This window comes from Dicentrarchus labrax, unplaced genomic scaffold (assembly GCF_905237075.1).
Source record: "Dicentrarchus labrax unplaced genomic scaffold, dlabrax2021, whole genome shotgun sequence".
Classification (NCBI taxonomy): Eukaryota; Metazoa; Chordata; class Actinopteri; family Moronidae; genus Dicentrarchus; species Dicentrarchus labrax.
The window spans coordinates 20,574,325-20,589,206 of NW_026136711.1; the positions used below are offsets into that span (position 1 = coordinate 20,574,325).

At 40.3% G+C, this 14,882-nt stretch overlaps 1 protein-coding gene across 13 annotated transcripts in view; it reads right to left on the reverse strand.

Moving 5' to 3' along the window:
- Positions 1 to 14,882, reverse strand: part of cacna1da (calcium channel, voltage-dependent, L type, alpha 1D subunit, a) — a 62,897-nt gene that overhangs the window by 23,622 nt on the left and 24,393 nt on the right. For 4 of the 13 annotated variants that reach the window (XM_051414576.1, XM_051414584.1, XM_051414579.1 and 1 more), the window contains exons 7-23: positions 13,675 to 13,871; positions 13,173 to 13,276; positions 11,534 to 11,703; positions 9,819 to 9,893; positions 8,114 to 8,201; positions 7,718 to 7,744; positions 7,072 to 7,232; positions 6,338 to 6,563; positions 6,013 to 6,220; positions 4,924 to 5,044; positions 4,692 to 4,779; positions 4,547 to 4,577; positions 4,306 to 4,460; positions 4,047 to 4,176; positions 2,431 to 2,490; positions 2,293 to 2,352; positions 835 to 941 (exon numbers count right to left, since the gene is read on the reverse strand). In XM_051414576.1, the coding sequence (XP_051270536.1) occupies positions 835 to 941; positions 2,293 to 2,352; positions 2,431 to 2,490; positions 4,047 to 4,176; positions 4,306 to 4,460; positions 4,547 to 4,577; positions 4,692 to 4,779; positions 4,924 to 5,044; positions 6,013 to 6,220; positions 6,338 to 6,563; positions 7,072 to 7,232; positions 7,718 to 7,744; positions 8,114 to 8,201; positions 9,819 to 9,893; positions 11,534 to 11,703; positions 13,173 to 13,276; positions 13,675 to 13,871 (2,008 nt within the window). The remainder of the gene's footprint in view (positions 1 to 834; positions 942 to 2,292; positions 2,353 to 2,430; positions 2,491 to 4,046; positions 4,177 to 4,305; positions 4,461 to 4,546; positions 4,578 to 4,691; positions 4,780 to 4,923; positions 5,045 to 6,012; positions 6,221 to 6,337; positions 6,564 to 7,071; positions 7,233 to 7,717; positions 7,745 to 8,113; positions 8,202 to 9,818; positions 9,894 to 11,533; positions 11,704 to 13,172; positions 13,277 to 13,674; positions 13,872 to 14,882) is intronic. The other 9 variants (XM_051414581.1, XM_051414578.1, XM_051414583.1 and 6 more) reach the window with 5 other exon arrangements.

The window sequence follows — 14,882 nt, forward strand, 5'->3', positions numbered from 1 at the left end:
TAATGTTCACTGAAAAAGTTATATTGTTGGCTTCCTGACTTATCTAAAAAGAAAGAGACAAGAGAGAGAGAGCAATGAATGAGTGACTTTAAGACAGAGAGGGAGCAGCGAGCAAAGAGAATGAACTGTTAAGTACTGAACCAGAAATAATAAAGCACTCAACAGATGTCTACATTGGAAACAGAGGATGTGCGGTTTTCAGTCTCCTGTTCTTCCTCTGCATGTCTCCTTTGCATCAATTCAAACATCAGAAGAAAAAGAAAGTCAGGATTCAGTTTTTGATCTGTTAAAGGGCTGTTGTGTAGGATTTAGTGGGATCTAGTGGTGTAGTTGCAGTTTGCAACTCCGTCGCTACACCCTCCCCGTCCAACCCCGAAGGAGGAACTACGTTGGCTGCAAAACATGCAGACGCCCTTGTCTAGAGCCAGTGTTTAGATTCTGGGCTACTGCAAAAACATAGTGGTTCAACATGGCGGACAATTGAAGGCGACCTGTTGATCTAAACAGCTCTTTCTAAGGTAACAAAAACATAAAAATTCTTATATTCGGTTGATTATACACTAATGAAAAGATAGTTCTGCATATTATATTCCATGTATGCCAATAGAGCCTCCTAAATGTTACACACTGGACCTTTAATGCTAATTAATTCTTTTTTGTTTTTTTACAGATGCATAGAAAATGCAAATAGGAATGGGAATTTTAGTTTCTAGTTCAGTTCCTCAGTTTAGTTCCTGTGGCTCCATTGTTCCTGGAATTATTTGGTCAAAAAGCACTAAAATCATGCTGTCTGCACAACAACAACCATATGTTTCTGCATTTGTTTGTACTCACTGGATGCCAAAGGAGACGAGGGACACTCCCACCACCAGCAGGTCCAGGAGGTTGAAGTAATTCCTACAGAATGCTCCTTTATGGAGGAAGGCTCCGTATGTCGTCATCTGATGAGAGGACAAAGGAAGTTAGAGGAGCAAATGACAAAGATGAAAAACACATATTTCAACCGACGCACACTAGACACACACAAACAGAGAGTTACACTTACGCTCCACACTTCAGAGGACACAGACACGTAACAGTACAAACATGTTAAATAGGAGAAACATATGCTCACACACAGCACTCTCAACCTTGCACACACACGCACGCGTCTCCACACTCTTTTAGATCACTCTGATTCGGGGTGGCGAGCTAAGAGCAGTAAAACAGGAGGCTAAATCTACCATCGCCACCCCTACGGCCCTTAACTACATGAATGTAGTAGTAAGTCATTCATTTCACAATCTACTATGGAATGAGGCAATAAAACATGCATTTTGTTGCCATAATGTCAGGGATATTTACTACCTGCAAGAGCTCTAGTTATAGTGATTGGAAAGTAAAAATGGCCTTACTGTCACATTCATGTGGACCGTCGTCTTAAAGCACATTCCATTATGTTCTTTAATAGTTCAGAATAAGGGGAAGCAGCTCCCAATTAAAACTTTCAGTTCAGCAGGCAGAGAAGAAAAACCAGCCAAAATAACTCTTCTTCAAATAATAAAAGTAAAGGATTAATTTTCCAAGTGCATGTAAATGTGGAGCCTTGCAAAGAGACGGAGAGAGGAGAGTGCTAACTAGGAGCATTGAAGATTTTTTAGAAAAAACAGTGACGGATTTGGCATGTTTTTGCCTCAAATGGCTGCAGGCTCAACTCCACATTTCTATGCACTCAGTCAGGGAAAGCAGACTAAACCATGCTCGGCAGGAACATGGTTGGTTTTGCCCCCTCTTTTATGGATAATCTGAAGAGCAGTCAGTACGAAGAGGCATGGAGTTAGCTTTGGCTGGAGCTGACTTTACGTCTTTCGAAACACCTCCCTGAAGATGACCTCAAACTCAACTTCAGCCAATGCCTTTACAATGTCTGAACAGCCCATTAAAATGTGTTGCATTGCACAAAGGGTTGCATCATGTTTTACATATCTGCATCATCAAAATCATTTCAGCGATGACTGCCCGAATGACGTGACACCCATGTGAGTATAATGTAATGCTGATGTGATGTTTCCTTCCCCCAACATGAATTCTTTGATTAGTGTAATTTGACCAAACCTTGTGTTTGTGTTAGTGTGTGCAAAGTAGCAACTCCAATATTGTTTTTTTTGTTTTGTTTTTTTGCTTTTTAAAAGAGGTGCCATGAAGAAAAAAGTAAATAAGAGAAAGGAAACAAACAAGCCAGGTTGTACTGAGTGGCAGGTGACACACAAGGAGAGAATGCAGCAAGGCTCTCGTTGTCATTTAAGGGGTTACCTTCAATACGATCTCAAATGTAAACATACTAGTGAAGACATAATCTGCATAGCCTAGGACCTGGAAGGCAACGAGACGTTTGGAGTGTTATTGGGGTGAGGTTAGTCACAGCACGGACAGGGGACACAGGGCATTTACCTTCAAAACGATCTCAACAGTAAAGATAGCCGTGAAAGCATAGTCAAAGTAACCAAGTATCTGCAAAAAGCAACGTACATGTTTAACAAAGACAGTTCATTGTGCAGCTTCATACATCATATGTAAACAAGATGACTGGAAAAAAAAACATTTGAAGCTTTTTCTGGAAAGAGTTTGTTAGAGTATACACAGTGAATTAGAATTACAGTATCTGCAAAAAAGTATCCACCGACTAGTTCATAAAGTGAAAAAGGTGATTTTATGACTCATTTCTTATGCGGTATAAAATCAGTACAATGAACTGAAACACAAACAGCCCTGAAGATATCTGGCTGATTGGATACTTTACAAGACTGCACCAGTGTTTTTGCCTGTTTTAGCTCATAAAGTAATAACTGCATTGCCAAACAAAATATACCATAAGTTTAAACCTTACAGAAAGTAAGGTGGAGTTCATTTAATTTCAGCACAGTACAAATATCGTTGTGCAGACACCGGACTCTAGCTTGACATACATCACTGTGAAAAAGTAATTGCCTTCAGTTTTTTAAGTTTAAGCTGTGTCTTTGACGAGTTAATGCAGGCAACCTTTTTTAAAACTCTGCTTTACGGTGCATTTAGGGACACTCTGACATCTGTGATGTATGAGTCAGCTGCTAAAAGCATTGCATCCATAAGCTTTGTTGCTGGAAAAAACAGTTCCAAGAGACAAACAACATTGTCAAGAAGATAATGTGTTTGTGCTGTTGTTTATTGGATTTAAAAGGTTGAGTAGCGAACCCCTAACTCATGAAGGTTGGAACAGACTGGCATGAGCAGGGTCACCAGATGTCACCATGAACATTGGACAGCCCGTATATATATTCAGGCATTTATTGCGGAGTCCTGACAGGAACAGTTTTTGTCCTGGCAATTACACTTGGATGTATGTTTTGGAAAATGAATTGCAAAATGTGTTAAATGTGTTGTCAAGGGCAGGATAGTCGATATAGATGTTGAACAAGGAAAATAAACTCTAGATTTTCTTAATCATCTCTTTCTCTCCTTTTCTCTTTTGCCCTCTCTATAGTGTAAAGGGGAACAGTACCAGTGGACAAGAAGAGAAACAGAAACAAAATCTGGGATTTATGGGCAGATTGGTAGAGATCAGACTCCAAGACACAATGTTATTGGTCTCCATTTACGTCTGACAGTGGGTTTTAAGAAATATTAAACCTATTGAAAAGTAGTAAAAACCAACAATACCAACTTTGACTATGTGGTGTTCAATTACTGTAAAAACATTTCCTGAAAAGTGTTTCCTGTTTTGGACATACACGGTTTCTGGCCAACAGAAATATCAAATTATTTTAACTGATTAAACTGTTACTGAAACATAAAAAGGTGTTGTTTGCTTTGGAAACATCAAGAAAGTAAAAGTATGTTATAATAAATGGGCTAAAACATGCAAAACCACCAGTATGGTCATTTTAAGGGCCAATTAATTATGACACAACGGCATCTCTAAATACTAAACTACACCGAAATCTAATTTAAAAACAAAGTCACTCCATCCACTTATCTTTGCTACACAGTCTGTTAGAAGCCATAAATCATTTTAAGGCTTTTGGACTTACAATATTGCGAGCCGAGAAGTTTCGGATAGGATCCTCAGCAGCGAGTGAGGCAGAGCTGAGCATGATGAACACCAGGATGAGGTTGGTGAATATGTGATGATTGATGAGTCTGTGGCAAAACACGCGAAACCTGGAGGACAAAGGAAACACAACACAGCCAGAGAACATCAAAGTGTGATATAAGGCACAACCTGTATGTGTGTTTGTATGTGGGAGTCCATATTTGTAAAGTGAGCAATGATGTGTGCATGTTCCATACGGGTTTGTGCTGCTGAAGATGAAGAAGGCGCTTCCTTCCGGGATTGGAGTGATCTTCTCCTTCTTTACCAGCTCGGAGATGACCGGCCGAGGCCCCGATGGAACTTCTGGATCCTCCTCCTCCGCCGCAGTGTCGTCAATTTCCTCCTCTTCCTCCTTACAGACAAGTAGAAATGTGTCAGTGTCTTTAAGTCTTCAAACTGCAAAGATACTGTATGATACTGAATGATAGATAAGGATACCTTTTCATCTTTCTCATCATCCTTTTTGTCCCTGTAATGAACAGAGATATTGTTATATATGATAGAGTTTGAGCAAACATAAAAAAAGCTAACATTTAAAAGGATATCTGTCACAGAGAAACATAGAAGGAGATCAAGATGTCACCCTTTCTTGTCTCCTTCGTCCGTGTTGAGAGACTCTGCATCTGCCAAGTTGTCCACAGCGATAGCCAAGAAGACATTCAGGAGGATATCTGAGCAAAGTGTTCAGTTAAGGGCAACTCTCTCCGTAAAAGCAGGGTTTATATTTTATATACATCAAATGATGAATGTAGGTTCACTCATGAATTCGCTGTTTCAGCAGTTTTAAGTGTCTTTGTATCAGTCACAGAGGATACAGTTTCCACAGATGAAGAGGATGATGAAGTAAAAGCACACGATCATCCCAGAAGAGGAAGGGCCTCCATACGCCATGATCCCGTCATACATAACGGCGTTCCAGTCTTCTCCAGTCAGGATCTAAAATGCATCATGATATGGAAGTGCCTCAACGGTTGTGTGTCAGGCTTAAGCGATTATAGAGGGTATGTGCTGACTTTTTCAACTGATACTACCCTCCCAACCGCCACTGATGCCCATTTATCAATATTTGGGAATTTAAAAGATCTGCTATAGCTGCCAACAGTTCAATCTTAATTCAGATACCACAGATTAGTTTTTAATTTGATGAATAATAACCAAGATATATGCTAAGTGGTACATTTTACAGTTGAAAAATCAACTAATCATTGCTCGGGGCTGTCCCAGTAGCTCACCTGATCTTGGACCCCATGTACTACAGCTGAGTTGTTGCTGCAGTGGCCCGGTTTCGATTCCAGCCTGTGACCCTTTGAACCATGACATCGCCTCTCACTCTCACCCCTGTTTTCCTGTCTCTTGTTTTTGAATGACCTCAAAATAGTTTCTGTACTAGAATTTCTCAATACTTATTGGAAGGACTAGGCAGTAACTAGCAGTGTAACTACTCACTAATAAAAATCAGTAATAATATTAATATTCCTGTTACCCCCCAAAAATTATTAGTTACTTTGGTTGGGGACCAATTTTTGGGGCAGTAGCAGAAAAGTAATATAACTAATAGTGTAACTAATGACTGTTTTTAGGGAATAATAAGCAAAGTAATACAATTATTAAGATTAATGAGTAATGATTTATATTTTTTTAGTAACAAGACTAACACTGCTTAGCGGATAGATATTGATACATCGGTAAGCTAATATCGGCCAATATAAAAGCCCGTTTGATTCATTGATCTATTTATCTTCCCTTTAGCCTTCAACGGCCTGTAAAAGCTCCATCTTTTCTATTTTTCTGCATTTTCAATGTATTTTCCACCGAACGCACCAATGCACAAATGCTGCAGGTTGTGACGGTGATGTCGAGTTACTGTATGTCGTGATCTGAACTGTATATCAGTCTGTAAATACCTGAAACACAGTGAGAAGGGCTTGGGGAAAGTTGTCAAAGGTGCTCCTCTTGGTCTGGGTCTCATCAAAGTTGAACTTTCCCCCAAACACCTGCATGCCCAGCAGGGAGAAGATGATGATGAAGAGGAAGAGCAGCAGCAGCAGGGAAGCGATGGACTTCATGGAGTTGAGCAGAGACGCCACCAGGTTACTTAGAGACTGCCAGTGGCTATAAAGAAACATGGAGCAGTAGAGGGACAGGTGATTCATTGAACACCACACACACACACACACACACACACACACACACACACACACACACACACACACAGCATAACAGTCTTACCGTGTGACCTTGAAGATCCTCAGCAGGCGGACGCAGCGGAACACAGAAATACCGAGGGGAGACATGATTTCCAGCTCGACCAGAATGGTTTCAGTGATTCCTCCGCACACCACAAAGCAGTCAAAGCGGTTGAACAGTGAAACAAAATAGGCCTGTAGCCCGAGACTGTACATCTTCACCAACATTTCACATGTGAACAGGGCAAGCAGCACCTTGTTGGCCACATCTGAAACCCAGAGAAAAAGACTGAACATTAAGAAAACACAAATAAATGGAGAGAGAGATTTAGGGTGACACATTAGAGAGCGTAGAGGTTTTTTGCTACAAAAGATATGAATGATGTACGGAATTATTTAAAACACTCATAGATGGTAAACGTCTGCCATGGCAGCTCAAATTTAAACACTACACCAAAAAATCACTTAATATACTTTAATTTATAAATATAAACTACATAAAATGTTCACACATATTTTAATTGTACTGTATTCATTGAACTTTTATCTGATTCTGGATCTGTGATGAGATACATAATACATTAGTAAACAAGTGATGCATTCATTAGAAACTAGTGAAAATCATTATGATACAATATTGAAAAATCCTTTAAAATTCTGGTTCTCCTCATAATTGACATTTCTGCCTAATTTAATTTAATCTGTTAATACGTCTCTGATATCCTACAAGCTCATGAAATAGACGATGACTTTGAAGTGTACTGTGGAAGTTCATACCCTGCACTTGTGTCAGCCACATAGGCTGGTTGTAATGCTCTGATGATATGGTGAGAGTGTTGAGGAACACCAGGATGATGACCAGCCAATAGAAAGGCACCGATTTGACAGCCAACCGGCACTTCCTGCGGCAGAACCTGTTCCAGCGGCGCCAGCGCCGACTGCAGCAGGACGGCACAACATCAGTCCAAAGAATAATGCTAGTATGACTCACTTTGCTTATAAACTGATGTAGAAGAACACAGTATCTGGTCACATAGATTATAGCGTCTAAATGATAGAATAAATACATCACCTAAGTTTTTTAAAGAAATCACTACGGTTCATTTCCATTAATAAGAAGAAGAAGAGTGCAGAGGAGTGAGGGGGAACGGCCACAGGGGGACTGCATCAATATATTTTTTGCAAGTCATACTGTACAGTAAATGAGCTGAAAAATACTGCGTAGGACTATTCTCTAAAAATACCTTATGGTACATGCTGACTTTATAAAAGCGGTTGATTTATCATCCCCTGTAAAGTCTCATTAAAATACAGCAAAATGAAAGCCAAGCACTTACAAATAAAAATCTGTATAATCTAATGCAGGCACAGACCCATAAGCAATACGCATCATGCAGAGACACAGACCCACAAATATACTGACCTGAACTTTGACTTTGAAATTTTTTGACTGGAAGAGAGAAGAATTTGTCAAAGTTTACAAATGCACGTGGCAGCAGCATAAAAACGTGTCCAACTGCAAAAGTCAGCAGCATTACAGAGTAGAAAGACAATATAAACATGAGAGTAAGTTGCAGTGCTTGCTTTAATAATTTCACCATTTTTCTTTTACCACAAATCAAACAGTAAAGCACTTAAAGGAAGTGTGCCAATGTCTGTTTTTACTGAGAGCCTGTGGTGTGAGAGATGGATGTTTTTTAAAACTCTGTAGCAACGGTCACACCAGGAGGGACAGCAATCTGATGTACTGTAATTTAAAGTAATAACAGTGGTCTCGTTTTTGAAAAGGTTTGTTGTGCAAAGTGCTGTTCGTTCTCACCACAGAGGTCCGCAGCACGGCGTCTTTTCATCCTCCCCGTTTTGATTCTCGGTGTTCACAGATTCAGTTTCGCTGGCTGGAACGCTCGCTGAAGCAGCAAATAAAGCAGACATTACAAAAATATAATCACATGCACTTTGCAGTGGCACAATATTCTTCAGATGAAACATAGTCATAGTACAGTGCATCCCTGGGGGAAGAAGTCCAAAATGTGCCTGCATCACATCAGGCAATTCTGACAAGCATTTCTTCAAAATGCCTAAAGAAGATACACTAAATGAACATACTTTTTACAAATCAGCAAAAAAGAAAAAAAGATTCAGTCCAAAAACTATATCCAAGCGCATTGCAATTGTTTCATAGTGATTTAAAAAGAAGAAAACTATTAAATTTTTTTATCTCCAAAGCCACAAAAAGCAACAAAACTTTCACCCTTACAGAAAGAAAGGAGCTAAGCGCTGTGGCTGTGCGTCACTGTCATCATTAGTATCATTTACCAAGTGTTGAAAGGGAGCTGACATGGGACAGGCGAGTGGACAGCTGCTCTACGAGGGTTGACTGATGCACACAATGAGGAGCAGAGGGAAGAAGGGAGCAGGCCAAGGAGGACAGAGCTCTTAAAGCTGTCTTTGAAATGCTACACTCAAAGTACTGCCAGTGCTTTCTGTCTGTGCAGACGGATGATGATTAACTGTGTGAAAAGTCTCAGTGCTCTAACTCATACGAGGGAGCACGGTGTGTGCTGCTGCTTAGCCTATGTAGACGTGTTGGCTTTGATTCCTGAGTGGTTGGACAGCTCTCAGCTCTGAAAATAGTGCTGACTGCTGGAGTAGTGATCTGGGTTTAGCCCTGTTTCCTATATTCACACTGAGCCCCTGCTTTTGAAATGGGACATGGGAAGGAAACGGGGCGTGCCTGCTATCAAACGTAACTGTATTTTATCTATCTTTCTTTCTATTCATCCCATATCAATAGACTCATTTAATGGGTAAACGACTGTTTTTTTAAATTTAGAACCAGTCAAGCAAAACAGGGAGGAAAAAAAGGAGAAAACAAAAACTGAAAAAGGTTGTGATGCTCGGACTCAACGGGTTAAACACAATAGTAAAGCACAAAGTGATGAGGTATTACATTAGGCTGTACACATCAACACACACACTCGCTCAGCAGTCATTTAGGATGCTCCAGGAATTTTAAGGCCACTGCTGCTTACCTTTTGAATGAATTTTCTCGTTTTAAGTACCAGACTTTTCACCAATAATATAGGGTATTTGTGAAGAACAGAGCAATGATTCTTCACTGATAGACAGAAGTAAAATTCATGATTTAGTTTTTTGCTTGCAAGATGGGACAAAAGGCAACAGCATGGCAATTACTGTAAGGAACTTTTTGTTCTTAGTCTTTTACTATGTTCTATGTGTTTTGCTTATTTAACTTTACTTTCCTTTTAAACTTTAAGGTAGTTTGTTTTTTCCTTATCTTTTATATTTATGGTGTTATGTATTATGTGTGTAAAACTCTATTGACTCAAAACATTTTTTTCTGTATCAGATTAATTTGAGCATCCTACACACACATACAAACACACACACACACACACACACACACACACACACACACACACACACACACACACACACACACACACAAACACATATATATACACAAGAGCTAGAGAACACTGGAGGGAAACCACAGGATTTACCATGAGTGTCGGACGACTGGCTGAACCACCCAAACCTTCCTTTCTTCTTCTCAGTAAGGTCAGCCAGAGTCACCCCTTCATGTGTAATGCATGCAAGTCCATGCATTCAGACACAACGGCACAGCAGAGGGACATGGGGGCGAGAATGGGCTGCTATCAAAATGGGTCAGAGCAGACAAGCACCACAGGACAACAACAGTATTCAAAATATCAATATCCAACAATGATAAGAGCAGCATGAGCCACAGGGACTGCAGACACTGAGGAGGGCAGAAGAACAACATGGAGAGCTGTTAGTCACTGGACTGCAGGTGAGGAAGCCCTGTACTAACATGTTACAGTCCAAATTAAAGCATTTGAATGTTAACATGTTAGCAGGGGCTCATGTATCGTCGACAGACACCAAAAGCCAGGATGGATGTTGAAGAAAAGCAGTGTGGACCTGCCTCCTCGTAACACAGAACCTCCAAAGCTTTGACTAGGAGCCTCTCACTTTATGGGTAAATGTTTGTTGTAATGTTGGAACTGTAAATTGTAGAGTACACATCTACACACACTTTATACATGAAGTATAACTAGAGGAAAAGACAGGTGGGAGAGGCAACAGTAAATGGAGTGCATTAAAAATGAGGGGAGATCGTAATGGGCAGACAGAGAGCAAAAAATAGAGATTGTACGCTCAAACTATAAGGTGTTCTGCATCATGTGTGCTGCTTATATAAAGAGGATTTGGATTAAGAGTCTTTCCACTGCTCAAGTAATATATTTTTTTTCTTTTTCCCCTCTCAGATAAACTCCAGTGGTGCTCACAGCATGCTCCACTTCCATCAGTGACATACATTGAGTGTGAAGATAAAAGCAATCTGCGCAGCTCTGCTTCAAACACCTTTTTATATGTTTATATTGAACAACTCAAGGGAAAGACGATCTGATAGTACATGCCTCCATGTCTACATGCAGGTATGTATGTATGTATGTGGGAAAGTTCCATTACCAGCTGTTATTAAACGGTTCATTGTCAATCTGCCATGTCCAATGCATCTCAAGAGTTAATTACTGTCGCATAACTGACCTTTAACTTGTGGCCATGTTTGATCAACCTGCTTCATCTACTTCTGCTTCAGTTAGTAATTTCTTACAATTCCTAGAATGACTTTTAAAAAGCTTAATCAGAACCACAGAAGACTTGCATGAATGAACTACTGATACTACTGTTGGTGGAGAAAGTTGACCCTCTCTCAGCACTCTCCCTGGTGCAAAATCCTAGGACTGAAAGAACAGAATTAATACCCACTGTATCTGTGCTAGATACTGCATGTCCCACCATGATTGAAACGTTATCTGGGGCAATAAGTAAAATAGAGCACTTTACACACAAAATGGAAACAGGAATAAAAGGAAAAGCACCTATTTATGTTTTAAACAGTGTTTTTGGATGAACATTTCAGCTAATCCTTTTTTTTTCTTTTTCTTTTGCAAAACTCCCACTATGACACATTATAGATTTCAGGAGTACAAACTGTACTGTTCTTATTATATAAACATAGGCCTAATTATAGTAGCAGATATCACAAAAATAACAGACACTGCCGGATATTTTTCTTGATGATGCCGGAACGGATTCCATCAGTTTGCTGTATCGAAGGGCACCACATGATGCCAGCGCAGCATCACTCTTAACTACGTGACAGAGGGGGGTGGGAGAAGGTGCTTACGGTTGCGCTTGCTCTCCTCATCGGCCTCATCCTCGTTGTCGGGGTCGATGTCTTCAGCCTGAGTGATCCAGTCCAAGTAACCCTTCAGATCTTCCTCCAGCTGCTGCTTCTCACGAAGCTTCTGGAAGTCTCCACGAGCTTTGGCCTTCTCTCTCTCCTTGGAGAACTCTCTGGGTTTGCAGAAGTACACATGGACCAAACACGCAAACACATACAAAAACACAGGAGTGCATAAATGACCAGAAAACAACATCAGAGAAACAAGAGAAACTCACTTTCACAGCAAACCACAAAACATTTTTCATACTAAATTGAAATAATACTATCTAATAGGATATTTGTCACTACACTGAATAAAGACATCCTGTATGTGCATTTTATGTATATTCTCTTTGTCCATACTGTATTCCACATATTCACATATTTCAGTCACAACCTTTTTAATAACATGTGTTTTTGTGAACCCTAGCCACTGGAGGGAGATGTACACCTTTCAAAGACAACAGCACTATATTTAGAGCCTGACAGTACAGTAGCTTATCCTTCAGGCAAGCATCTTAATCATACACAAAAGGCAATTTAGGTAGACAGATGGTTTGCACTGCATCTGAATTCATAGATTATATAAAACAACAACTGTGGAAACTAAAATATGCAGGAATTCAAAAAACAGGAAGCAAATATATCAGCAGTACACAGCTGGATATTGTAATTGCTGAGATAAATATGTATTTAAGCTTTAATAGTTAAAAACTCAAACATATGAGAAGAGCTGACACATAGACAAAGATGCTTGATGGTATGGGAGCAAAGCAGCATTTGTAAAACTGCTTTTATAAAGTTGATGAAGATAATAAATTATGGCAATCTAAAGCAACTGACAGGGCTGAATTTATGATTATGTTAACCTTGATGGCATTTTAAAAAAAAATCTGATTTTGCTGGCTGGTCAACCATCCAGAGTTAATTCTACTGTAATACCCCACCCCCACTCCACAGAGCTGGGAAAGCAAACTGGGGTTTGAGAGAGCTTAGGAGCGCAGAGGGAGTGAAGGGCGAGGAATAAGATTAATTTCTCTCTCAGGAGGTTGGGTGGGCTGCAGATGGGGGGGAGGGAGGAAACGCTCACTTTGCAGTTGCCGTGGAAAGGACGTGATAGTTTGACACCTACAGAGGAGGAGAACGCCTGAAAGGAATATATACATTTATCTCGAGGTCCAAATCACAGATTTAATATCTCAATATTTTTGTAAAAAGACTGCCAGGAGCTGTGCGTCCCAAGAGTCTGCAGCCTAGAAAATACTCATTTACAGGCTAACACTACTTCCTAAACATAGCAAGTAGTGTCACAGTGCACAACAAACCACTGCAGACACACTTTACACACTGCAGGACAAACCCACTGCACAAGTTTCCTCTTACCCACTTAGCACACCTAACACAAGGTTTAACACGAAAAAGGAGCCCAGTATGATCAAGCTAACAAAATATATCCAAGGCGTTTCCCATCCGATGGCATCGTTGACCTACAGGAGCCAAAAGCAGCCGGTTAACAGACAGAAACACATCCAGAAACAGAGAACCTCCGGCCTGAAATCAGGCAGAAGGTCTCTCTGTGCAAAGAGAGGAAGGTGCTTACCCGCTCAACACACCCAAAACCAGGTTAAGCACGAAAAAGGAACCGAAGATCACAAGACTGACAAAGTACACCCATGGAAGCTCAAGGCCCATAGCATCGTTCATCTGGAGGAACAACACCACCATAAAGGAAGGAGCAGAGTTAGAAGAGAGAAAGGAAAGAGTGAAACAGTTAAAAGGTAGAACTGTCAGAAAAGAAGAGCAGAACAAAAGTTAAACAAAAGCTGCTTTTTCTTCAGGTGAAGAAAAATAGAGATCTTGTAGGAATGTTAAAAGTGTCAGGATAGCATTGTGTTATTATTTCGAGTTGTTGAATGCATTCAATCGCTTAGTCAATCAATCATATCAGAGTGATAAGAGCTGCCTCAGGAAATTATCAGCAGCTTGATCATCAGAATGTCAGTCACATTATTGTGGTATGTCTGATCTGAGTAGACATTTAAGCTGAAGGCGTGTGACAGTCATAGGATATTGAACAGGGAGGGCAGAGCGAGAGAACTCACCCAGTACAGCACGTCCGTCCAGCCCTCCATGGTGATGCACTGAAACACTGTCAGCATGGCAAACAGGAAGTTGTCAAAGTTGGTGATGCCACCGTTGGGACCTTGCCAGCCTTCCCTGCACTCGCTGCCGTTGATGGGGCATTGGCGCCCGTGCCCTGAGATCGCACATGGAGCAGGCTCCTCTTCTGCTATCGCATCTACCAAATGAGAGGAAAAAACAGTGTTCGTAATCATCAAAATGTGTTAAGTAGTTGCTGAAAATGACTTCAAACTGGTCCTAAACTACAGGCCGTGGGCAAGATCTGGCGTCTTGGACAACTTCATCAGGCCCTATTGAGTTTACAATTTATTGTTTATATCCAGCCTGGAAATAAATATTTTTTTACTTTTTCCCATTTAGGTTTTTACCCTTAACTTTTTGGCAAGACTGCAAAATTAGCAGATAGGGCTGCACAATATGGTAAAAAATGATATTATTTTGAAAAATGCTGTGATTGAGAATCATCATTTTTGCATTACAATTTTGACACAAAAAAAAAACGGACTGATAACAGCTTCTGTGATTTGCATATTGCACTTAGTCATATTGCAATTTTGGATAAATTAATTGTGCAGCCCTACATTTTGCTTTTCATTTAAAGAGAGGTGGATCTGATACATTTTCTATTGAGTAAAAAGTGACTGCCTCCCTGCTCATCTGCAAGGAGAAAGCTGCTGTTCTCCAGGAAAATATTAATCTAATGAACATGCAGAGCAGTGACATGTACAAGGGAGGAGGGCAAAAACAAACACTGATTTTTTTCAGTAACTGACTGTCTAAGCAGCCCCCCTAGGAGAGAACAACCTGGCCAGTGGCCACCAAGTAATTTGAAGAGACTTGCCATTAAAATACACAGGAGAGTGTCCTTTTTGTCATGGAGTTGCAACTCTGATAATGTTTTCAGGAAATTCTTTGTACACCCGTTAAACTGGGCCCACATGCTGCCACAGAGTACAATTACTGAAAGAGAGTACACTTTTGTAGGTACTTTACATAAGTATATCCAATTTTTTTTTCGGAGGGAGATATATTTTTTGCCATAGTTGCTTTGATTTTACATGCAACACATATGATTACTAATTAAATATAATGCATGGTTACAGATTAAAGGCCCCACAGACCCTGACAGGGGTTTTAAGTTATGTTCCTGAGAGCCCCTGAAGTCCCA